The sequence below is a fragment of the Musa acuminata genome, chromosome BXJ2-8 (assembly GCF_036884655.1).
Source record: "Musa acuminata AAA Group cultivar baxijiao chromosome BXJ2-8, Cavendish_Baxijiao_AAA, whole genome shotgun sequence".
Taxonomy (NCBI): Eukaryota; Viridiplantae; Streptophyta; class Magnoliopsida; order Zingiberales; family Musaceae; genus Musa; species Musa acuminata.
The window spans coordinates 45294642-45314885 of NC_088345.1; the positions used below are offsets into that span (position 1 = coordinate 45294642).

The 20244-nt window shown below is 35.2% G+C and overlaps 2 protein-coding genes across 3 annotated transcripts; both read right to left on the reverse strand.

Moving 5' to 3' along the window:
* Nucleotides 1-11: 11 nt before the first annotated feature.
* On the reverse strand, nt 12-7708 carry LOC103995397 (uncharacterized). Of its 2 annotated transcripts, XR_001979583.2 has the most exons (5): nt 7577-7708; nt 6575-7437; nt 2550-2822; nt 1495-1975; nt 12-982 (listed from the first exon to the last, which is right to left on the reverse strand). XR_001979583.2 is itself a non-coding variant. In XM_009415976.3 (4 exons), exons 2-4 carry the CDS (start codon nt 7199-7201, stop codon nt 1676-1678), a joined length of 1200 nt encoding a protein of 399 aa, XP_009414251.1. In that variant the 5' UTR covers nt 7202-7437; nt 7577-7708; the 3' UTR covers nt 1014-1675. The 2 variants fall into 2 exon arrangements, 1 of the variants encoding a protein (XP_009414251.1); XM_009415976.3 differs by lacking the exon at nt 12-982 and having other exon boundaries at nt 1014-1975.
* A 110-nt stretch (nt 7709-7818) lies between these two features.
* Nucleotides 7819-14296, reverse strand: LOC135619655 (uncharacterized). The gene is made up of 6 exons (XM_065121870.1): nt 13956-14296; nt 11609-11785; nt 10751-10849; nt 9875-10054; nt 9275-9439; nt 7819-8529 (listed from the first exon to the last, which is right to left on the reverse strand). Exons 1-6 carry the CDS (start codon nt 14199-14201, stop codon nt 8107-8109), a joined length of 1290 nt encoding a protein of 429 aa, XP_064977942.1. The 5' UTR covers nt 14202-14296; the 3' UTR covers nt 7819-8106.
* Nucleotides 14297-20244: the final 5948 nt, after the last annotated feature.

Consider the following 20244-nt stretch of genomic DNA (forward strand, 5'->3'; position numbering starts at 1 on the left):
TCGAGCAGGTCAATCGATGGCTTGGAATGAAGTCGACTACCGAGTCATCTTTTGTATTGTTTGTGGCTTTAGTCCATTTTGGCATTATGTTGGAAGAGAAAAAGGGAAAAAGAGACGAAAATATTTCAAGGCTGACAAGACGAAAATATCTCATTGCCTCTGTCATATGTATGTATGTATATATATAAAATTCAATTCCAACCTTATCCTAGAGAACCTGAGGGAGGAATATGTGGAGAAATCTACCATCATCGCTGTCAGCTTTTCACAAGCGTGTCAGCCAGTCATGTGTCAGTACTCATCTTTTTCTATCTCATCTATTATAGAGGACCTCTGATAGCAAATGGCCATGGAAAAGACCGTGAATTATTAACCATAACACTTTTGTCTTGTGCCATGGAAAAGGCCAAGTGGAAGAGTCTCCCACAGACCTTTCATTTGTTGCCAAAAACTTTACTTTTAGTCTCTCTCTCTCTCTCTCTCTCTCTCTCTCTCTCTCTCTCTCTCTTATGTGCCGTGTTTAGAACGTTCAGAGACGTATAACAGTAGTCAGACTTGGAAAGCGGTCAATTTGTGGACAAACCTCTCACGAGAAACCAAAATGAACGGCAGTGGACGTGCACAAGAAACTCTACATGGTTGTTGCTATCAAAAGGTGCAAGTGGGGCTATACCATGTCATGCCAAGAATATAAAGCTTTGCAAGATTTGAAATAAAGGACCGCAGTTATCGTAAAGAGCCAAAGATAAATCGAATCGATTTGGATGTATCCAATTGAATCGATTTATAATTTTAAGTAATTTTTAAAAATATATTTTTAAGATAAATCGATTCAATTCAATCCAACCGAATTGAAATTAAACTTATCGAACCGATTGACTGAACCAAAGAAGCATACCTCCGAACCAGACTCATTTATAATTGAATCGATTCGATTCCATTTTTTGATTCGGCTCGAACACCCTCGCAAAAATCACCAACTCTGTTGAGAAAAATGTGTATAGAAAACATTAGAAATAGTATGAAAGCATGTTCTCGCATAAGAACTAGGTCGAAGTGAGCATAAATAAATAGGAAGTGCAGAGACAAAGGTCTAAAGTTACAGTGGAGTGGATACAGGTCAGGTTACAGCAAGCATTCAGACAGCAAAAGGAAAAGAGGCTGTAAAAGCAAGAAGCAATCCATGTAAAACCAATTATTTCTCTAAACAATGATGATCGTTAATAGCCAAATAGTTCTTCTATTCAAAGAACACTAGTCCTTATTCTTTTGATACAAAGCTAGTTCTCATTCATTATTTGAACACTTGGAATAGAGAGACCATCACACTCTCCTTTTGAGTGTAATTATTTCTCCAAGCTCCTTATTGAGATCTTTGCAGATGTCTCGCATAAGGAGGACAAGATGCAATGACCTTCAGATCAGCTATCAGAAAGCAGCATTTGGTGGCAGAGATGCAAAAGCTATTATGCGATGACTGGGATGAGAAAAAACCTGTCGTAAACTTCTCGCAGGTAAAAAAGAATTACGGTACCACATAAATTTTGTTCTCTGCAAGCCAGGATGCCGCTGTTCTGATACTCGAGAAATGAAGAATGGTAGATGTAATGCCACCAGTTAATTCTATTATCTTTCTCCGTGTCGTTGGACTCAGCACCGTTTGCTCTCAGCTGCATCAATTGCTCCTTTTTTCCTCTTCATGCCGATTCTTTTCTGCCTGCTCAAGTGCTCTTTGCTTCTCCACTTGCTGCCTTCTTTCTGCCTCCTCCCTCTCCCTGATTTCATCTTCTTCGTCCTCTTTCTGGTCTAGATCTTGGAATTCCTTCTCTGCAGACATTGCTTTCACTATGGGATCCCTTAGTTCAGATATCAATCCTCCTCCCACTCTGTATTCCTGCTCATCCCCCAAGACGAACAGTCGCTGGTCGGGCCCTGAAGCCATTGGTATATCAACCGCAAGTAGCTTCATGACATACTGCATCATAGATCATCCAAGGTCAAATACTAAACAAAGATAAGCCAAAGAATGGCAAACAGATATTTCTCATAATTTGTTCAATTAAGTGACAACCACTTCCTTGGCTAATAAATATTCTAGTGTAACATGTAAAAAAATGTTCAGCCACATTAAACAGATCACCTCAGAGACGAGCATCAACCGACTAAATTTAATAATAGCTTAATCAACAAGGAGACAGGAGAAACTTACTGGCAAATTAAAATAAGAATCTATTTTCTCTTGAAAACTTCTACCATTAAATCAATACTCAATGACATTTTACTGATCATAGGAATGAAGGGTGAAAAATTCTATTACATTCTCTGCAAGACACAGTCAAAACATAAGTGATTAACAAAATGGCATTTAATGTCAACTGCTAGTAATTCAATAACTTTAAGCATTTCAAAAAAGATTCATGTGTAAGATTTATGCAAGTAATATGGCAGACATGCATGTTCTAGTTGAAATGGCTGACTCTATATCAAAATGTTAATAGAATGTGTAGCAGAAATGAAATCATCAACCAATTTCAGTTATAAAAAGCTACCTGACCCTTTTTCTTCTTGACCTCAACGCTTACAAGACCCTTCCTTTCAGATCCTCGGACAGGAAAAAGTAGAAAACACCGTTTGTCACCAAACTTCAACTTAAAGTTTTTAAGCTTGGGTTGACCCCCTGATGTTACGTATGCTCTCAAGTCTGTCCCAGTTAAAGGGGCACCCATTACCTCCAGAATCCCAGCAGATGCGTTCAACTTGCTCATTGCTAATCTATAAACCTTGTCAGGGTTGATAGCAAACCGTGCACGAAAACACATTCCCTTCAGAAAATAAGTGAAACTTTTAGTGTTAAAGAAATCAGAGTCTCTCTAAGAGTAAACAAGGAGATTCCAGGAGGAATCTATCTCTGTTGGCCTTTTCAGTTAAATACATAAGATTCAGATAGAACATGAAATATAAGCAACAAGGAAATGGGAAAAAAGAGAAAGAAATACTGAACTAGTGACTACTAACACAAAATGACATGGCTTACACGTCATTTATCAGTTATTATAAAACAAGTAAATATAGCTCAATCTAAACCAAACCACTAAACTTTTTATGGTGGATTGCTGATTCTATGTGATAAGCTCTCATCAAAGAACCGATATTTCTACCATGTCAACCATCTTCACCTGAACAATATAAACTATCTAGAATTATTCTTGAAGAACCCACCAAGGTAGTTATCATGGTTTGCAATACTGTACCGTACCGCTCGGTATGAGTGGTATATACTTGTCCGATAAAAGACCAATACGGGTAATTCATCGATACACCTTAGTATACTGTGTCAGAGGATTTTAATTTCAAATAATACCGCCTATACCGGGCGGTACATATTGGTCCGTCAGCAAATCTATATACGGACCGTCCTGTCACGAACGGTCGTCGCGCACTCGCAATAACTTCATTCAACGAATCGTTCGTCGCTTTTGCATGCTTGTACAGAGACATGGCAGCCTGTTTTGCATTAGTTTTGTGTGTCTTTGATTGTAAAAATACATGTTCGAACAGGTTGCAGCGCTATAGTGCGACCGCTCACCGCGCTGGGCCAAAAAGCCCCAAAATGGCTCCGTTTTCGCGTGTTGCGGGTTGTTTTTTGCAGCCCGCCGAAACGCCCAAAACGTCAGTCATCTTAGCACCCTGGAACCCCCCAGGTGGCACAGGGCTGGATGGGGCTTCGGTATATTGTTGGGCGTTGAAAAATCTTCACAAGTTCGCACGTTAACTTGACGGGAACTTGCCTTCGCGCCCGGCACCCGACACCCGGTGAGCAATTGTTTGTGGACTCGCAACTGTTCGTTCTACCTTCTAAAGTCCTTGTTTTCTCCTTCCTCTGTTTTCTCTTTTGCACTCAAAGTGCTTGCTGAATTGCTTGTAAAGCTTCCCTCTCCGCGAGAATTCGGAACTTGTTCATCGCTCGTTTTCAATCTAATCAACTTTCTGTTTTACAGGTCCCTCGGGACCTGTATGAGGTTGCAACTAGGTTGAACCTTTGCGGACGCATATGTCGCAAAGGCGCCTCATGACTTAGGCAATCCCAGCTAAGTCTGAGGAGTTGGCGCAAAGGTGCTTCATGACTTAGGCAATTCCAGCTAAGTCTGTGATAGTCCGCTACTAGGCGGTAGCGTCGATTGGGGTTGTTTTAGCTCCGTTATCATCCTAACAGAGAGAGAAGAAAGAGAAGAGGGAGAAGAAAAAAAGAAAACGAGCCAACACCACTCTCCCTTGACGATCCCGATTTGTCGCCACCTCCCTCGCCTGACGCTGCAGATGATGTCGCCTCCTCGTTTGAGGCGACGAGGCCTTGGCGACTTCTTCTCATCCGCACGGGGAGAAAAGAAGCATCAGCGACATCACGGGGAGAAGCGATTTTTTCTCCCCACGCAAGCAGAAGGAACTAGGCGTTTTTTTTTTCTTTTTTGCAAGCACGCAGGCAAAAACCGAGTGACGTCTTTCTTTTTTTTTTTTTCACGTGGGGAGAAGGAAACAGTTTCTTCTCCCCACGCGAGCAGAAACCGAGTGACGTCGCCTTTCTCTTTTTCTTTCGCGTGGAGAAACCGGGGGACGTTGCCTTTCTCTTTTTTTTTTCGTGCAGGGAAACCAGGCGACGTCACCTTTCTCTTTTTTTTTTTCTTGCGCGGGGAAACTGGGCGACGTCGCCTTTCTCTCTTTTTTTTTCATGCGGGGAGAAGGAATCGGAGAAGGAAACGATTCCTTCTCCCCACACGGGCAAAAATCGAGCGACGTTGCCTTTATTTTTTTTTTCGTGCAAGGAGAAGGAAACGTCCTCCTCACGCGGGTAGAGCGCGAGGAGTATTGAGGTGACATAGTTTATATATATATACATATATATATATATATATATATATATATATATATACATATATATGTACATACATATATATATACACCATGCTGTTACGGACAAAGTTCTAAACAGGATGTTTAATGTAATACTTATGTATGTCCGTGTCTTTCGGTCTGTTCATGCTTTGCACAGCATGTAGAGGGACGGTCGAAGGTTTAATAGCCCCATTTTAGTTGGGTTTAGTGACCTTCTTAGGCTTGAAAATAAAGGTTGTGCCATGTGGACACTTGTGAGAGATATTCGGTCTATAGTGGACCATTTTGACCCTTTGTTGTGCAACCGTTCAAAGCTTGTAAAGTCTGTTTATAATTTGCATTGTCTATGAAGTGTTCTTGAAATGTTTGCTTGTGGATCCCGAGTGAAGCGTTTTCTCTAACCTGTTTTCTCTTTTGTAGGTCCTAAGGGACCATAGGAGGTTTCAGGGAGGCTGACCTTTACGGACGGACACGTAAGGGTGTCGCACGACTTAGGCAAAACCAGCTAAGTCCGTGACAGAGCGATATACCAAAACGTACAAAGTTGAGTTCGAAACTCCGGTACGATATGAAATTATGAACATTGGTGTCAGTACGCTCGGTACAGCTCGATACGTGCTGTACCGACACTTGATCGATACACCAGTACAATACGATATTCAGAACCTTGATAGTTATTATGCTTGCAGCTATAATTAGGCATTGGACATCCTTTATTTACAAAAACTTCAGGTCAAAGAACTGAGGTTTGAGATAATAAGTCATTTAAATTTTCGTACACATCCAATGTTCCTAACCACGATCAGTCCATCACATTTTCTGCAACTAAGCAGGGTATAAGAAATTTTGCTGAAGGTAACATCACTAATAAATTAGATTCATCAAATCATCTTTTATTTTTTGGAACGAAGTCTTCTTTGGCAATTTGAGTTGACCCACCAAGCCTAACCAGTGTATTTATAGGTCTTTTGTGGAGATCTCAAAACTCTGGTAAACATTTTTTCCTCATCTTATTCTTGATCAGGACCACCTCTAATTGTTCACAGAAGCAAACATTCTTAATATTTTACTTTCACAACAAAATCCAACAGATAACATATAAAAGCCATGCGAGAAATATTTTCTTGGTGAAAATTTCTTTTGACCTAATTCCGACTGCAAGGGGAGAGAGGCTATCTTTGTTAAGCTGTGATCATTTATAATTGTCCTATCTCAAAGCCCGACACACAGACACGACATGGTTACATTTACCTAAAGGCCGATGTGCATTTTCACTAAAAATTTTCAGCAGCAACAACAAAACACTATATGGAGCCAGCTACATTGATTCTTTCTTCTTTCAAGCTTTGCAGAAAGCGGTATCACCAATTACATTAAGACTCATCAAATCCTATTCTATTGTTTGGAATGAAGTCCTCTTGGGTAATTTGAGTTGACTCACTATGACAAACCGGTGCATCTACAGGTCTTCCGAGGATATCTCAAAACTTCTCTCAAAACATTTTTTCCTCACCTTATTCTTGATCACGACCGTCTCTAATTGTTCAGAGGAGCAAACATGCTCAATATTTTAAGTTCTAAAAAAAAGAAAACAAATGATAAATAACAACTATGTGATAAATCCCTTCTTGGCGAAAAACTCATTCGACCTAATTTTAAGTATAATATAAAATGAAATACTCACCGCAAAGGCCACAATGGCTGACGCGAGCGCAAGAAACCCGTACTTCGCCGTGCCTTCCGAAAGGCCAACAAAGGTGCTCGCGATCCCAAACATGATCCTCCAGAGTACAATGCAGACAACCACAGCCCCGCTCCACACTAGTATCATATGATTCCTCTTCCAAAACGCCTCCATTTGCAATCCAACCACTTGGCGGTACCGAGAGAAAGCCGATGAAACGGCCGACAATGGCTTATCGACCACCGATTTCCCCATGCCCACACCGAAGCTGCTGTACTTGCCATAATTCAAACTCTTGAAGGAGAAGAACCGGGAGCCACACCCGTTCTCGTTGATCCGAGCGAGGCCCTTGATCCCGAGACCCAAAGATGGCAGCTTAGCGGCGGTCACGGGGCCCCGATGCCTCGAGTTGCAATTCAAAGCGAACAGACGAGAAAAGATGCGATTCGGGGATGCGGAATCCGAAGACGGCGAGAGATTTGAGGTGCGACAGGAGCTGAAGGGGTTCGAAATCAAGAACCGCGTCTGGCCCCAAGAAATGGGGCTTCGTGGCGCAGGACTCGCCGGGAATTCGTGGGTGTAGAGCCTGCCGAAGCCATTGATGATTCGTTTGTAGGGTTTCGACATACGGGAGAGAGCAAGCGAGCGAGAGAGAGAGAGAGATGCAAATTACATGATCGCAGCCAAGTTGCCAGCCTTGGGGGCGGAGAACCAAACTGGGAAACGTTTTGTTTGTCTGGTGTTTTGTGTTTTTAGTTTTTAGTTTCTTGTACCAACCATATGACGCTGGATTCGGGATGTGTCTTCAACAATGGCAACGTTTCCCCAGGAGAAGTCGTTGCAGAAGATGTTTCACGCCGATCCTGGTTTAAATGTGATTTTAGAATTTGAAAATAGAAAATAAAAAACGAAGAATTAATTGCAAGCTCAGATTACGAATTTTTTTACTTTTCGTGAAATCGAGATATAATTTCATAAAAAGATAGTTTGGCAAAACATAACCTGACAAGCTACTAGTCAGCTAAGCCACAGTTTCTGCGGCGGGCAAGGACTTCAAAGAGAAGGCGTCCCACGGGCGCGCACACAAGCAGATACTACATCCTCCACCTCATCTCGTTCCCCATGTCTAGGTCCTGGAAATTTTAGCAAGCATCAATGATACAAGGTAAATAGGATACTAATACTTGCATAGCAGCCAAAAAGCAACACACGAAACACGAACAAGAAGCACGCACGCACGCAGCAACATGAAACGGCTTTGTTCTGATTGCAAATAGAGAGCTCAGTGATGGTGAGCTGGTACTAGTACAGCATCACATGGAAGCACTATAAGAATCAACAACATTGTGCAAGTCCATAAAACATAACTTACATATCAAACAACAATGCTAACGACACAACTCATTTGACCAGGTTGGTGGTAAAACTTACTGGCACATATGTGAAGGAATCCAATTTACATGCAACAACAAATATCACACTCATCGAACACGAGCAAAAATGGCACACACACCAGATTCGATGGCCGCCTACTAGTACCCAGCACCTGCTGCAGACGGAGGCGGTGGAGCTGATTTTAGAGGATCTGATAGTGGAGTGGGCATAGGGGGGATAGGGACAATGGGACAATCTTCTGGTATGATAATTGAGGGGGGTGATAGTGACCGTGGATGAACAGAGGTAGGGCTATTGGTCGTATGAGTGGGAGTTAGTGGCGTCGGGACGAGAACAGTGTTTGCTTCGGATGCAGCAAATGATGGGGTTGAGGGAGCATTAGGGGTCATGTAGACCTCGGTGACCTCTTCGATGCCTTCATCCACATAGACAACATCCTGCATGGTGAGTTGGTGGTACTCCACAATCTCTCGCAGGAATCTGTTCTCCCGTGCATATACAGAATTTTCATGAGCCAATCTTGCCTTTTCAGCCAACAACGTCTCCAGCTGTAGTCGAATCTGTTGAGAAAATAAAAGATGTAAGAGCAAAAGGTTTATGCATTGGTAAAAGCAACCACACATGGTTTTGCAAACTATTTAATAAAGTGGTGTAGATTTAGTATCAATCATAATTACATGGATAAGTTTAAACATTAAATCTGTCTTACTCCAAAAAGAAGCAAATACCGAACAACAACATGATAGCCATGATTGATGCAACAAAAAATAAAAGGATAAATCAAGCTGGCAGAACTAGTACAGTGTCCTTTTCCTTTTAAGAAAATAAAGGAACTTATAGAAACCACATTCAAAAAGATAAGGTGACTTACTGGTGGTACTAATAGAAATTAGAACATCCAAAAATGTAGATAGAAAAATCAGCTGACTGTAGGAGCATAGTACAGCAGTGACATAAACAAGGCTATTTACATGCCACAACCAATGCTTCATGCAGAATTCAATTGAACTGATCGACACTACATCTTTACCTATTATAAGTTAAAGGACATACATGTGAGGAAGAGGGGCGCTTAAGGCTCTTTATTTTGGGATACAGCATAAAAAATACAACATAGAATTACAACAAGTTGGAGAAAATTTGTCAAATATGTTTGCATGTCAGAAAAAAATCATTGAACATTTTTCTATGTTTGTTAAGTAGACTTATCACAAATTAACCACCAACCGATTTAAGAGTGTATATGATTTGATTCCCACATAGAATTCTGTTGGCTAAATGTACAATGCATTAGTGTATGATTACCAGATCGTCATCTTCAGGGTTATCTCCCTTATCGTGACTTTCCCTCAGCACTTTGTTCTCTTCTTCAAGCTGCGCACACCGTTCTTTTGCAAAAGCAAAGTCTGCTTTGACAGTCTTCAGTTCCCTAAGAAGAAGTTTGGCTTTTGCAGCCATTGCATTTGCAACCTGCAAATGGTACAACGTAACTGTTTCATATATTCAAAAGGGTGAAAAAATAAAACTGAGGATATCTTATTCAAATCAGTACAGAACAAAGAAACAACTCCAACAAACATGGATCAAACAAACTGTTGGAAGTCCTTGCCGAATGACTCAATGCCAATATACCTGGTTAGGCAGAGAATAATGAATGTTTATGAAGAGAACCGATGAACTTTTGACTACCATGAACTAAGAGTGGCCAACTCTTGGTTCTTCTTGACAATCTTTTTTTCGTATTAAACAAGTTTTTTTCCTTTGATCACCAAGAAAAAACTAAGACAATAAACACATACGCAAATCCATTTCTTGTGTATGCATTGGAAAATTCATTCAATTTGAGAAAACAGAAACCACAGGTAGATCAAAACCCATTTCAGTGATACACATTTGCCACCTTACGTCGCGAGATGCCTTCAGCTGAGTTTCATAATCAGTTTGAATCTGAGAGGTATAACGTTGACCCAAGTTTTCTGCAGCCTGACTCTGCACATTGGCAGCGTTTCCTTTTCTCCTTATATTGAGCTTACGTGTTTCATGGATAATATCAGCTGTTTTACTCTCCACAATTGTAAGACCCTCCTGGAAAATTAGGAAATATATTACTTGGATAATAGACTAACACAGAAATGAAGTTATTTGAGGAACAAAATTCAACTACAGAAAATCCAACTTTAATGCAAAATAGATAGCAGCTTATTGCTTGTATTAAGAGTGTTATTGTACAATGTTACAAAGCAATAAATTCAATTGTGCTTGATCTTAACGTGAGTAGGAGGCACCCAGATTTTTTGCATAAATGACAGTATATCTCAATTTTTTATGAAGAAGAAGCAATGTACTACCTCTATCCATCATGAAACTGAGCCGCTTAAATCAAATTATAATATTTCAACATAAGTATGCCAATAATATAAATGATTTTATGACAGAAATAAATTCATATCTACTTGTGCTCTACTTGGAGATACATAAACCTCTCAAAATTGTAAATTCATAATGACTTCTGGTTATTGAATCTGATGTTATTCATAAAACATAATATGATATGAGAAATAAGTTTAATAGAACATTCATACATATTGGAAAGGATAGTACATTAAATACAATGCCAATCCACAAATCTAGATTCACAAAAGTAATGATGCTCTCTCAAAGTTTAATACTTCAGTAACCTTGAAGAGTTCGTTAACAGTGTTTACAAGACAAAGATCACCATATTCAATGTTTTATTGGCAACTGTGAGTACATAATGAACAAGATTTACAAATAACTTACCTCAAGAGCATTTTTTATTGTGCCACTAATATAGTTAATGGAAGAACCAATTGCATCTGAACGTTTATGAGTTGTCTCAGTCTTCTGAAAAATCTCTGGCTGATCAAAATAACAACATTGTTAAAGTATGACAATGTAACTTCATGATGTGGAGCAGCAGGAGGAGAAAAAACTATCAAGCAATGCATGAGTAGCTTGCAGTCCAAAAACAACTAAGGCCCCATTTGGTGCTGTTTCATTATTCACGTATTCAAAACTAAGAAACATAAACTGTCTTTGTGCTATTTTGGTTTTCTGAAGACAAATAAGTTTAGTGGTTGCCATAAGGGGATAGCTATGTTGCAGAAGAACACCAGAAATCTCACAGGTCACAGATCCAGGTCATTGGTCCGGTTCTCCTGGTCGTCCTTTATTTGATGAAATTTAACAAAGAAAAATGCTTCCTTCCACAAATTTCTAATGTATGAATTTTCAAAACACTTAAAACAAAAAACTTCAGCAAATTGATTCTCATCTTAATTTTCTTTTTCTCAGAAGCAAAAAACTAAAACTAAAATAAATCAAAATGGGAATTAGGTGGGGGCAAAAAGGAAACAGATGCAGACGAGTTTTTGTCAGGAAGGTAATGCTATGGCCGAAAAATAAAATCCAAACCGATGATTATTAAATACAGACAAATATTATTTGACCCATATGAATGACTCATCCATCATATTTTTCCAAAATATGCTGGATAAAACAACCACTGTTTGGATGAAATCTCATTCCTGGAAATTTGAACCAATACATTTGATCTATAGTAACATAAGCTGAATTCTGTTCAATAAAAAAACATAAGATCCATGATTTCATTCTTACCTGGCCACCAGTTGATCTGTCAACTGTCTGATGTGGATTCTTATCAATGCCTTGAAATTGATTGGATGTCTCATCATTATCAATAAATGTTTTCGCTTTCCTAGCCAATGTTCCCCAGAATCCATATTTGGACTCATTCAAACTTTTCATTGATGTATATTCATATGAAGCAGAATCCTAAATTGAAAGTCAAACATATTACATGATCAAAGAAGATATAAGAAGACTTGGATAAGCATATTCTATCTAGCAAATAGATAAAGAAGCAAAAAGTATCAAGAGAAATAATAATCTTCCGATGAAACATCCTTTTCTACATAATGATTTTGAAGTTCTTCAAGGTTCATTTTATTTGGTTCTTCCACTTAGTAAGTAATCATCTTTGTATATTGCATTTTGCTACAATTGATCAACAGCCCTCTAAAATAAATTAAAAAGCGCTCTAAACAAGATAGTTTTGGCAACAGAAGCCTGTCATAAAACTTCAAATTTGCTTAGCTACAAGTCTAACTTTGTAGTCAATGCTCAACAACAACCATGCTTTGCTTAGCAAGTGGTTTAGCCTCCTTTATGTCAACACAAGAACCACAATAAAAAATGAGTGTAAAGTACTTAACCTATGAAGCATGGAGATTTCAATTGCTTGATATATCTATGTTAAACACTGACACTTATCAAACAATGGTTGGCACTTTAATTAGTTCAAACATATTAAAACTTTTATACCATCTATTGAACACTCATATCATCCAACATAAAGTTTGAAGACCCTGGATATTAACAATATGTATGTTATATATATATATATATATATATATATATATATATAGTTAATTTGAAGTTGAGTAAGACTCATTAAGGTAATAGGGCAAAGGAAGTGCTGTTGCCTTCTCTTCTTTTCTTCTTTTTTTCATCTTCATTTTTCAAATAAGATGATATTTCCATCTTGTTGAATTGTTTATTGCGCAGCCACATAATTAGTATGTCAAGGTTTCTTGTGAAAATGTGATGAACACCTCTGATGTAGCACTTGCTAGAAGTTTAGGTCACTAACTGCTACAAATTGGAAGTTAAGGGACTAACATGAAATTTTGGATGATAGTTTGGGGCAATGTAATTTTCTTTATTTTACATCAGAAGCAGCACAATACGATATTTTATAGATAAGAATATTTGTCAATATTCTTTTAGAAACTAATAGCTTGTCTAGACAATTGAGTGCCTATATAACATGTAACATCTTAGGAAACTGTAAATTCCAATGCAGGAACAACAAGTTGAATTGAAATGATATTTTCCTAAGCATTAGTAGGCTTCAAGGCAATCTGAATATGCCAAGTAATCTGAATGTGTGCTTAGTACATCAATTCAGGTTCCAAGTGGTAGACACTTGTACATCCATCTTAGTCATTTTGCATGTTAAAATTTTTTTATGTATCTTACAAGTCAATCTCAAGCTAAAACATTTGTCAATTTTTTTTAAATCAGGACCAAACCCTATTAAGGAATGACATTAAAGTAAACCTCTAACATTTTTTTTTGCTTACGAGAGCAGTTGTTTTTCCACCTCATGTAGCAGCTTTCCCAGTTTCTTTTGCTGGCAATGTAAAAGACATCATGTAAAAGCGACTAGAGTTCATGAATTGTTCCATGTGGTCGCATAATATCCCCTTCTCAACATATTTCTCATGTCCCAAGAAGTTGACTGATCAATTTTTCTTAATGTTAAGACAGATAAGGAGTGAAAATAAATTATGCCCCACTGCAACAAATTTCTGCAAGAAAAATGCCCCCAGCAAAATCTCTTCCAAGTTAACATGTTTTAATAGCATATTCACACCGAGAATAGACAGAAAGAACCAAAAATAATATCTAGCCACAGTATAGACATCGCTGCTTCTCACATTCTTGGGCGATAGGCTTGGTCTAACAAAGGCATTACCCACGATGTACAATAAATCTAATGACAACCGTGAAATCATTTCTGAACTGCTTTAATTGAACAATTGAACTTAAGAAAGCATAGATCTGATTCCAGCATGAAGTAAAATATCATCTGTGTATAAATTCACCAAATGAATCCGAAAACTCCTGCCATCCTAAAACCGGATCACTACTCATCGTTCACTGATTGCAACACCCAGTAACTAGAAATTTTCTCGACCTAAAAATTCCAACCATGCAAATCGACTTGAATCAGATTGAAAACCACGAGATACTTACATCAACAGGCAATACGTAAAATCTTCTTTCTGAAACCCTATAAATTTCAATACAGAAACCAGCGATCCAGAGAAAAAGGGACACGCAGATCAAGAACCGACTACACGGCGAGAGTAGAACTCACTTGCTGGGGAGAAGGCGCCGATCTGAGCGGGTGCGATTCGCGGCGAGGGGAGGATACGGCGGACTCGCCGTAGGCAGAGGAGAGGGAGGAGACGTCGCGGTGGGCGGCGGAGGCTCGGATCGCCCGGGCAGCGAGAGAACCCGGAGTTGAAGAGGTCGAGGAGGCATCCTCGCCGCCGGCGCTGGTGGATCGGGAGTCATCGTAGGTGGACACCCTCGCCACCGGCTGCTTTCTCCGGTACGCCATCGCCTCCGTTGTCTCTCTCTCTCCGTCTCTCTCAACCCTCCCGCCTCGCGGCGATCGCAGGTCAAGTTCAGCCAACGCCAGTCCCGATCCCCCTGTGGTGGCATTAAATACTACCTCGAACGACTTCGGATTTCATATCTCGCCTCGGACAGCAGTAATTTAACCTCTCGCATCAATACTGGCCATGACGTGGGGGCGATGATTAGTATCAAGGTAAACCCCTGTTCCCTGTCACTGAAAAAAGGTCAACTGACCACTTTGTTGCTGCTGATGGGGCACACTTTTTATTACTGATGTGGCGCTCTATTATTGGCTTTTATATGCGGGCCGCACTTGGGTGATGGCAAATGGGAATTAGCCGGGTGGGATTAAACGTATCCGTATAAGGCTTATTATTATAGTATTTTGAGAAATAGCAAAAATTAGAATATATAATTACATCAATACCCCTGCAAACTGAGACATGACTTGCAATGATATCCCTCAAATACGAAATTATATTATTATTTTTTGGCAAACATATTCCTCTCATAAGTATGCATTATTTCATGACACATAAAACGGTTAAAGCCAACTGACTAAACAATTAAAAAAACCTTTAGAATAATATATTGATATATCATTTTAACTGACTTATATTCTATTCTAATATGTGCCCTTAGTTATTATATTCATGATTATATGTGAATTTAGATGTCAATACTTCCGTATATTAAACCTTTTTGCACTAAAATAATTTTTTTACTTTTATTTCGTCATAAATAAATAATATATGCCTAGTATATTAAATACCTGAATATCCTCAAATAATTTAATAAATAGAAAATAAATGACTTTTAAGAGTCAACTATTCTGCAGAATTATATTAGACAGCCTGTTCATTATAACACTCTTTATTGTTGCTCTAAAAGTCAATTATGCTTTTGTTACAAATGTGTATGACATGTTGCTATATTAGAATCATGTATTGCTGGGTGAAACAGAGAGTGGCATTTGGGTTAGGCTTCATGTCACTTTCCATGTACATAACATCTGTGTGGCATGAACTGTCCTGCTTTTCTCATCAATACGTGTCTCGACGCCCAATTCCTGTGTCTAAATTTTTTTTTCTTCTAATTTTATTGATTTTTCAAATAACTTTATTTATGAGATTCTCTTAAATCTTTTTTACACTATTATTATTTTTTAATAACTTATCAAAAAATCTCTAATATTAATTTTTTACATCCTATAATTGGTTTAATTTCGATAACTCGATTATAACACGAGTTTAGTTTTTTAAAATATGATATATTTGGGTTGAATATATGATCCTGACTAAATTGTAACACGAGTTTAACTCTTTAAATTTTCATTAAACATATTTAAACTTCTCTTGAACTATTAATACTAATATTATTTTTTTTTCTTTTTTTATTAATTTAGGATGATTAAATTTTAAAATATGAAATATTTATATTAAATCTATAATCAAGTATAACTCGAGTATAATTTAAATTAATTTTCATTCAACTAATTCAAACTTCTTTGGAATTATTAGCACGTGATTCTAAGATGTATAATATTATATTTTTAAATTTCTTATGAGTTTAGGGTGATTAAATTTTCAAATAAAGTATTTTTGTGTTAAATATTTAATCAAGCATAACTTGAGTTATTTTTCAATAAATCAATCCACTTTTTTTTAATCAATTAGAATAATTAAAATTTTTAAATAGAGTATTAGCTCATAAATAGTTTCATTGTAAGTCTAGACGTCCATGAGTAGTATACCATTGGATGTATAAGTGATATGATTGTCTTATGGGTGATATCATTCTTCGTTTAAGGAATTATTTTATTAAATATATGATTAAGTGTAACTCGAGTTAATTTTTATAAAATTAATTCAAACTTCTTTAAAACTATTAGGACATATTTCTAATTTATGATAGATCAAGGATAATTTTATATAAAAGTTAATATATTTTTTAATATATTATATGAATAAATGTAATTCAAGAATAACTTGACTATAACAATTTTTATAAGTTATTTAGGATAATTTTATATAAAAATAATATAATTTTTAGGATAACTTGAGTTTTTTAGTTTTATTATAATTGAAGATAGTTTTATATATAAATTAATATATTTTTAAATATATTCTTTGAATTGATGTAACTCAAGCTAATCCATATAATCTGTTAAGAGGAGGAGGAGGAGGGGAGCGAGGGAGTAGTGGAGGAGGAGGAGATCGAGGTGGATGAGGAGGAAGACAATTGGAAGGGGAAGGAGGCGATGGAGTGGGAGGAGTCAAAGGGGGAGCAGGAGGAAGTCTAGGGGGAGGGTGAGGAGACATTGAAGTGAGAGGAGGTAGTGGTAGAGGTAGAGTGAGAAGAAGAGGCACTAAAGTGGGAGGAGATGATAGTGGTGGAGGAGGAAGCGGTAGTGTGAAAGTGGGGAATAATTTGAAAAAAATCAAAAGGCAATCTAGGGTTCAATTAAATCAAATTAAATAGTTAAGATCTAATTGAACTGATCCAATTTAGTTCATCTAAAAAAATCAATTCAGTTCTAAAATATATATATTTTTTTCTTCTGATTTCATTAAGGATATTTTAGTCAAAGCCTAAACAAAGACATGACTTAGTAAAAACCAAATATGGGGTGTCATTTGATAAAAGCTCATTATTAGAGTTTTTTGATAAATTATTTAAAATTTTTAATATTATCATTATTATTGTATACATCATAAATTATGATATTTTTATTGATAGAGTGTAGTCTGTCTTATGGGAGGTGATCTGACACCATTAAATCACTATCGTATGAAGCAATGAGTGCAAAGCATTCCTCTCTAATTGATATTATAATTGGGTAATTTCAAATTATACTATCAAAATAGTTCATCTCGCTACTTAGCATCCAGATTGTTTATTTGGTTGAGAAGTAAAAAGTATTAACAATAAGATAAGTAAATTATAAATTTTGAGTTATTGTGTAACTCGGAGAGGATCATCTATTTTAAGAATAAGCTTTTCCAATGAATTTAGTGTTTCCCACACATTATTTCCTTTGTAATTTAACAGATCAATTCTTTAGCTCTCTCTCCTCTTTTGCTTGGCCATGATAAAAGCGAGAGATTTTGGAGTGTTTGTCTTTGGATTTCTATATGATTGCCCCTTTGTCATTTATTTAGTTGAATCGCTCGCAAGATTGCACTACATTAGTTAAAGCTATATCCTTAACCAATTCTTATTTAGCGATTTTGCTATTTGTACTTTGACTAGGTGTTTTTTCATCTATTTTCAGGTATCTTTTCATTTTTGTTGTTCGATTTGTTATTTGTGATTTTTATTTAGTTTTTGCTAAAATTAATCACCCAAAAGGTTGTATTGGTAGGCTTAATATATCAAAAAAATATATATTTTATACTATTTTAGATATTTTTACAGTTTATGATTATATACCCAAAGATAATAATACTATTTTATAATGATGACATCATTTTTTTTATAATTTTAAAATATTATGTGAACATTAGATATGTCAATGTTTAATCCAAAGGTGAAATAGAGATAATATCAATAATTCAATATTTATTAAAATTTTTAAAATATTAATATTATATTATTTTATTATTATAGTGATAATTTTTATTATATTATTATGCCTCTAGTATTCATATATATTTTAGATTAAATTACTATAAATAGCTTAAGTATACATAATTTACATTAAGTACGGTAGACTGTATTTGAATTTGTTAGAAGAATCACATACTTAACTGTTAAAATTTAATGAAATAAATAATGAAAATAAATAATTAGGAAAGGGCTATTTAGGTTTAGCTTTATGATAATTATTAATAATATTTATATTTTATTACTATATATAACTTGAGTTCTGAAATTTGTAAACTAGCACATTACATATTAGTATTATAACATTTGAGAAATTTATGACATATCATTGAAATGATTGATAAAGTTGTAAGGCTCAATAATATTATACATGGTGAGCCCTTCTAAAAAGATAAATAAAATTTAAATAAATTTATTAATATATATATTTAGAAAGAATTAAGATTAAAGCAAGAAAGGTCTCATGATATTCTAGTTACTATCCGATGAGTGGATAATAATAATAATAAAATATTATTCACCAAATAAATTAGTTAAGTTTATAAAGGCCAAACTCATAAAAGAAAAATCTTTATAGTAAAATACTATTTCTATGACAAAAAAATTCATATGAAAAAGGACTATAAAATTTGCTTTCAAAGAGAAATATATAACTTAGAACTTTATTTGTTTTAAATTAAATATACAAGAAGTCTCTTTTAATATTTAGTAGATTATACTTGGTGGTTTAACTCATATTACTAATAATAGGTATGGTTTCATTTTAACTCGAAAAAGCCAAAGAAACCGGAAGGTTTATTGTTATAAGAAATTATTTTAAGTGATAGCTATAGTTACTTATTACCAATGTTTAAAGATTATTGATATAATGAATCTTGATGATGCATGTTATGTTTCTATGTATCTAGAATTTTAATTTTCTTATATAGAATTGTAAAAATATTATCCCTTTTTATGATGACAAACTCAGTATATTTATGATTCAATAAAAGTTGATTATAAAATTCTATATAATGGTTTGTACATAATTAATATGAATATTGAGTTTATAACGATCCTACAATCAAATGTTTGAAATGAAATAAAATTTCATGAATTTCTTAAGATTTATATATACTTATATTTCTGAATCATTCCATGTTATATTTACTATTGCATAGAGAAAGAAAATTTATTATATTTATAGATAATATATCAAAATTCATATAATATCACAGGCTATTGACACCCTTAGGTATATACAAATAAATTTCAGAGATAATTAGATAGAAATATTAATTTTATAGATGAGGATAAGATCTTTTTAATAGATTCTTATAGAATATTAAATTAGTGGGAGTGATAATATCAAATTTTAACATTGGAGAGATACACGTTGATGCTCCATTTATCATTTCCTATTAAGAGGTTATTATTTCTCAAATAACTAAACAACTTAACGAAGATAAATAATAAAATAATATTGATAAACTCCTATATGACATGATATCACTATTGATGAGTTTGTAGAATTACCAAAATTGATAGTCTTGAGAAAATCTTAAAGGGAAAGAAGATCTATCAATTTTTTAATGATTATGTGGTATATATATAAGAACTATGACATAATAAATGAAAATATTTTTTATTATTTTTAGAGAGTGACAATTCCAAAAAGAAATGTGATATAATGAAAGAAGAGTTAACATTAATGTACAAAAGTGATTTTTGAAAAATCATCGAGTTGTCAAATAATTATAAAAGAATTAATTTTAAATTAGTATTTAAGACTAAATATGATTTAAAGGTCAATATTATATGATATAAAACTAGACTCGTGATAAAAAACTTTACTTGTAAAAAAAAATATCGATCATAGTGAGATTTTCTTTAATTTTTAAATAGATTCATCAAGAATCATCATAACATTAGTGGTTTATTATGATATTGAATTTCATCATATGGATATGAAAATAAAATTGTTGAATAAAGATTTAGATGATAAAATTTATATAAAACAACCTAAAGAATTCATAGAAAATGAAAAAGAAATTTGGCTTACAACCTAAGAAATACATTTGTAACATTAAATAAGCTTCTAAACAATAGTATATATAGTACTATGATATTATTTTATTATATTTATATAAAATACTATTAATCAGTGTTTCTATTTAAAGGTTAATGAGAGTAAGTTTATTATATTGGTTTATTGATGATATCTTTGATTGTCAATAATGATCTTAGTTTATTGCATGAGATCAAGATATTTTTCACTAATAATTTTAAGATGATTGATATGAACGAGATAACGTATTATTGATATTTAGATATTTATAAATATATCTTAATAATTATCAAAATTATCTTAGAAAGAGTATATTAATCATGTCTCGAAGAGATTTAGTATGTAGTTTTATTCAGCTAGTGATATACCT

What these genes read in the sequence shown, in the direction of transcription:
- LOC103995397 (XM_009415976.3), bottom strand. Translation starts at nt 7,201, where the DNA reads ATGTCGAAACCCTACAAACGAATCATCAATGGCTTCGGCAGGCTCTAC. An exon ending in CAGCCATTGTGGCCTTTGCG is followed by an intron (nt 2,823 to 6,574) that starts GTGAGTATTTCA and finishes TATTTTCTGAAG; the next exon opens with GGAATGTGTTTTCGTGCACG. An exon ending in TCAAGAAGAAAAAGGGTCAG is followed by an intron (nt 1,976 to 2,549) that starts GTAGCTTTTTAT and finishes TCTATGATGCAG; the next exon opens with TATGTCATGAAGCTACTTGC.
- LOC135619655 (XM_065121870.1), bottom strand. Translation starts at nt 14,201, where the DNA reads ATGGCGTACCGGAGAAAGCAGCCGGTGGCGAGGGTGTCCACCTACGAT. An exon ending in CGGCGCCTTCTCCCCAGCAA is followed by an intron (nt 11,786 to 13,955) that starts GTGAGTTCTACT and finishes CTTTCAATTTAG; the next exon opens with GATTCTGCTTCATATGAATA. An exon ending in AGCTGAAGGCATCTCGCGAC is followed by an intron (nt 9,440 to 9,874) that starts GTAAGGTGGCAA and finishes TACCATTTGCAG; the next exon opens with GTTGCAAATGCAATGGCTGC.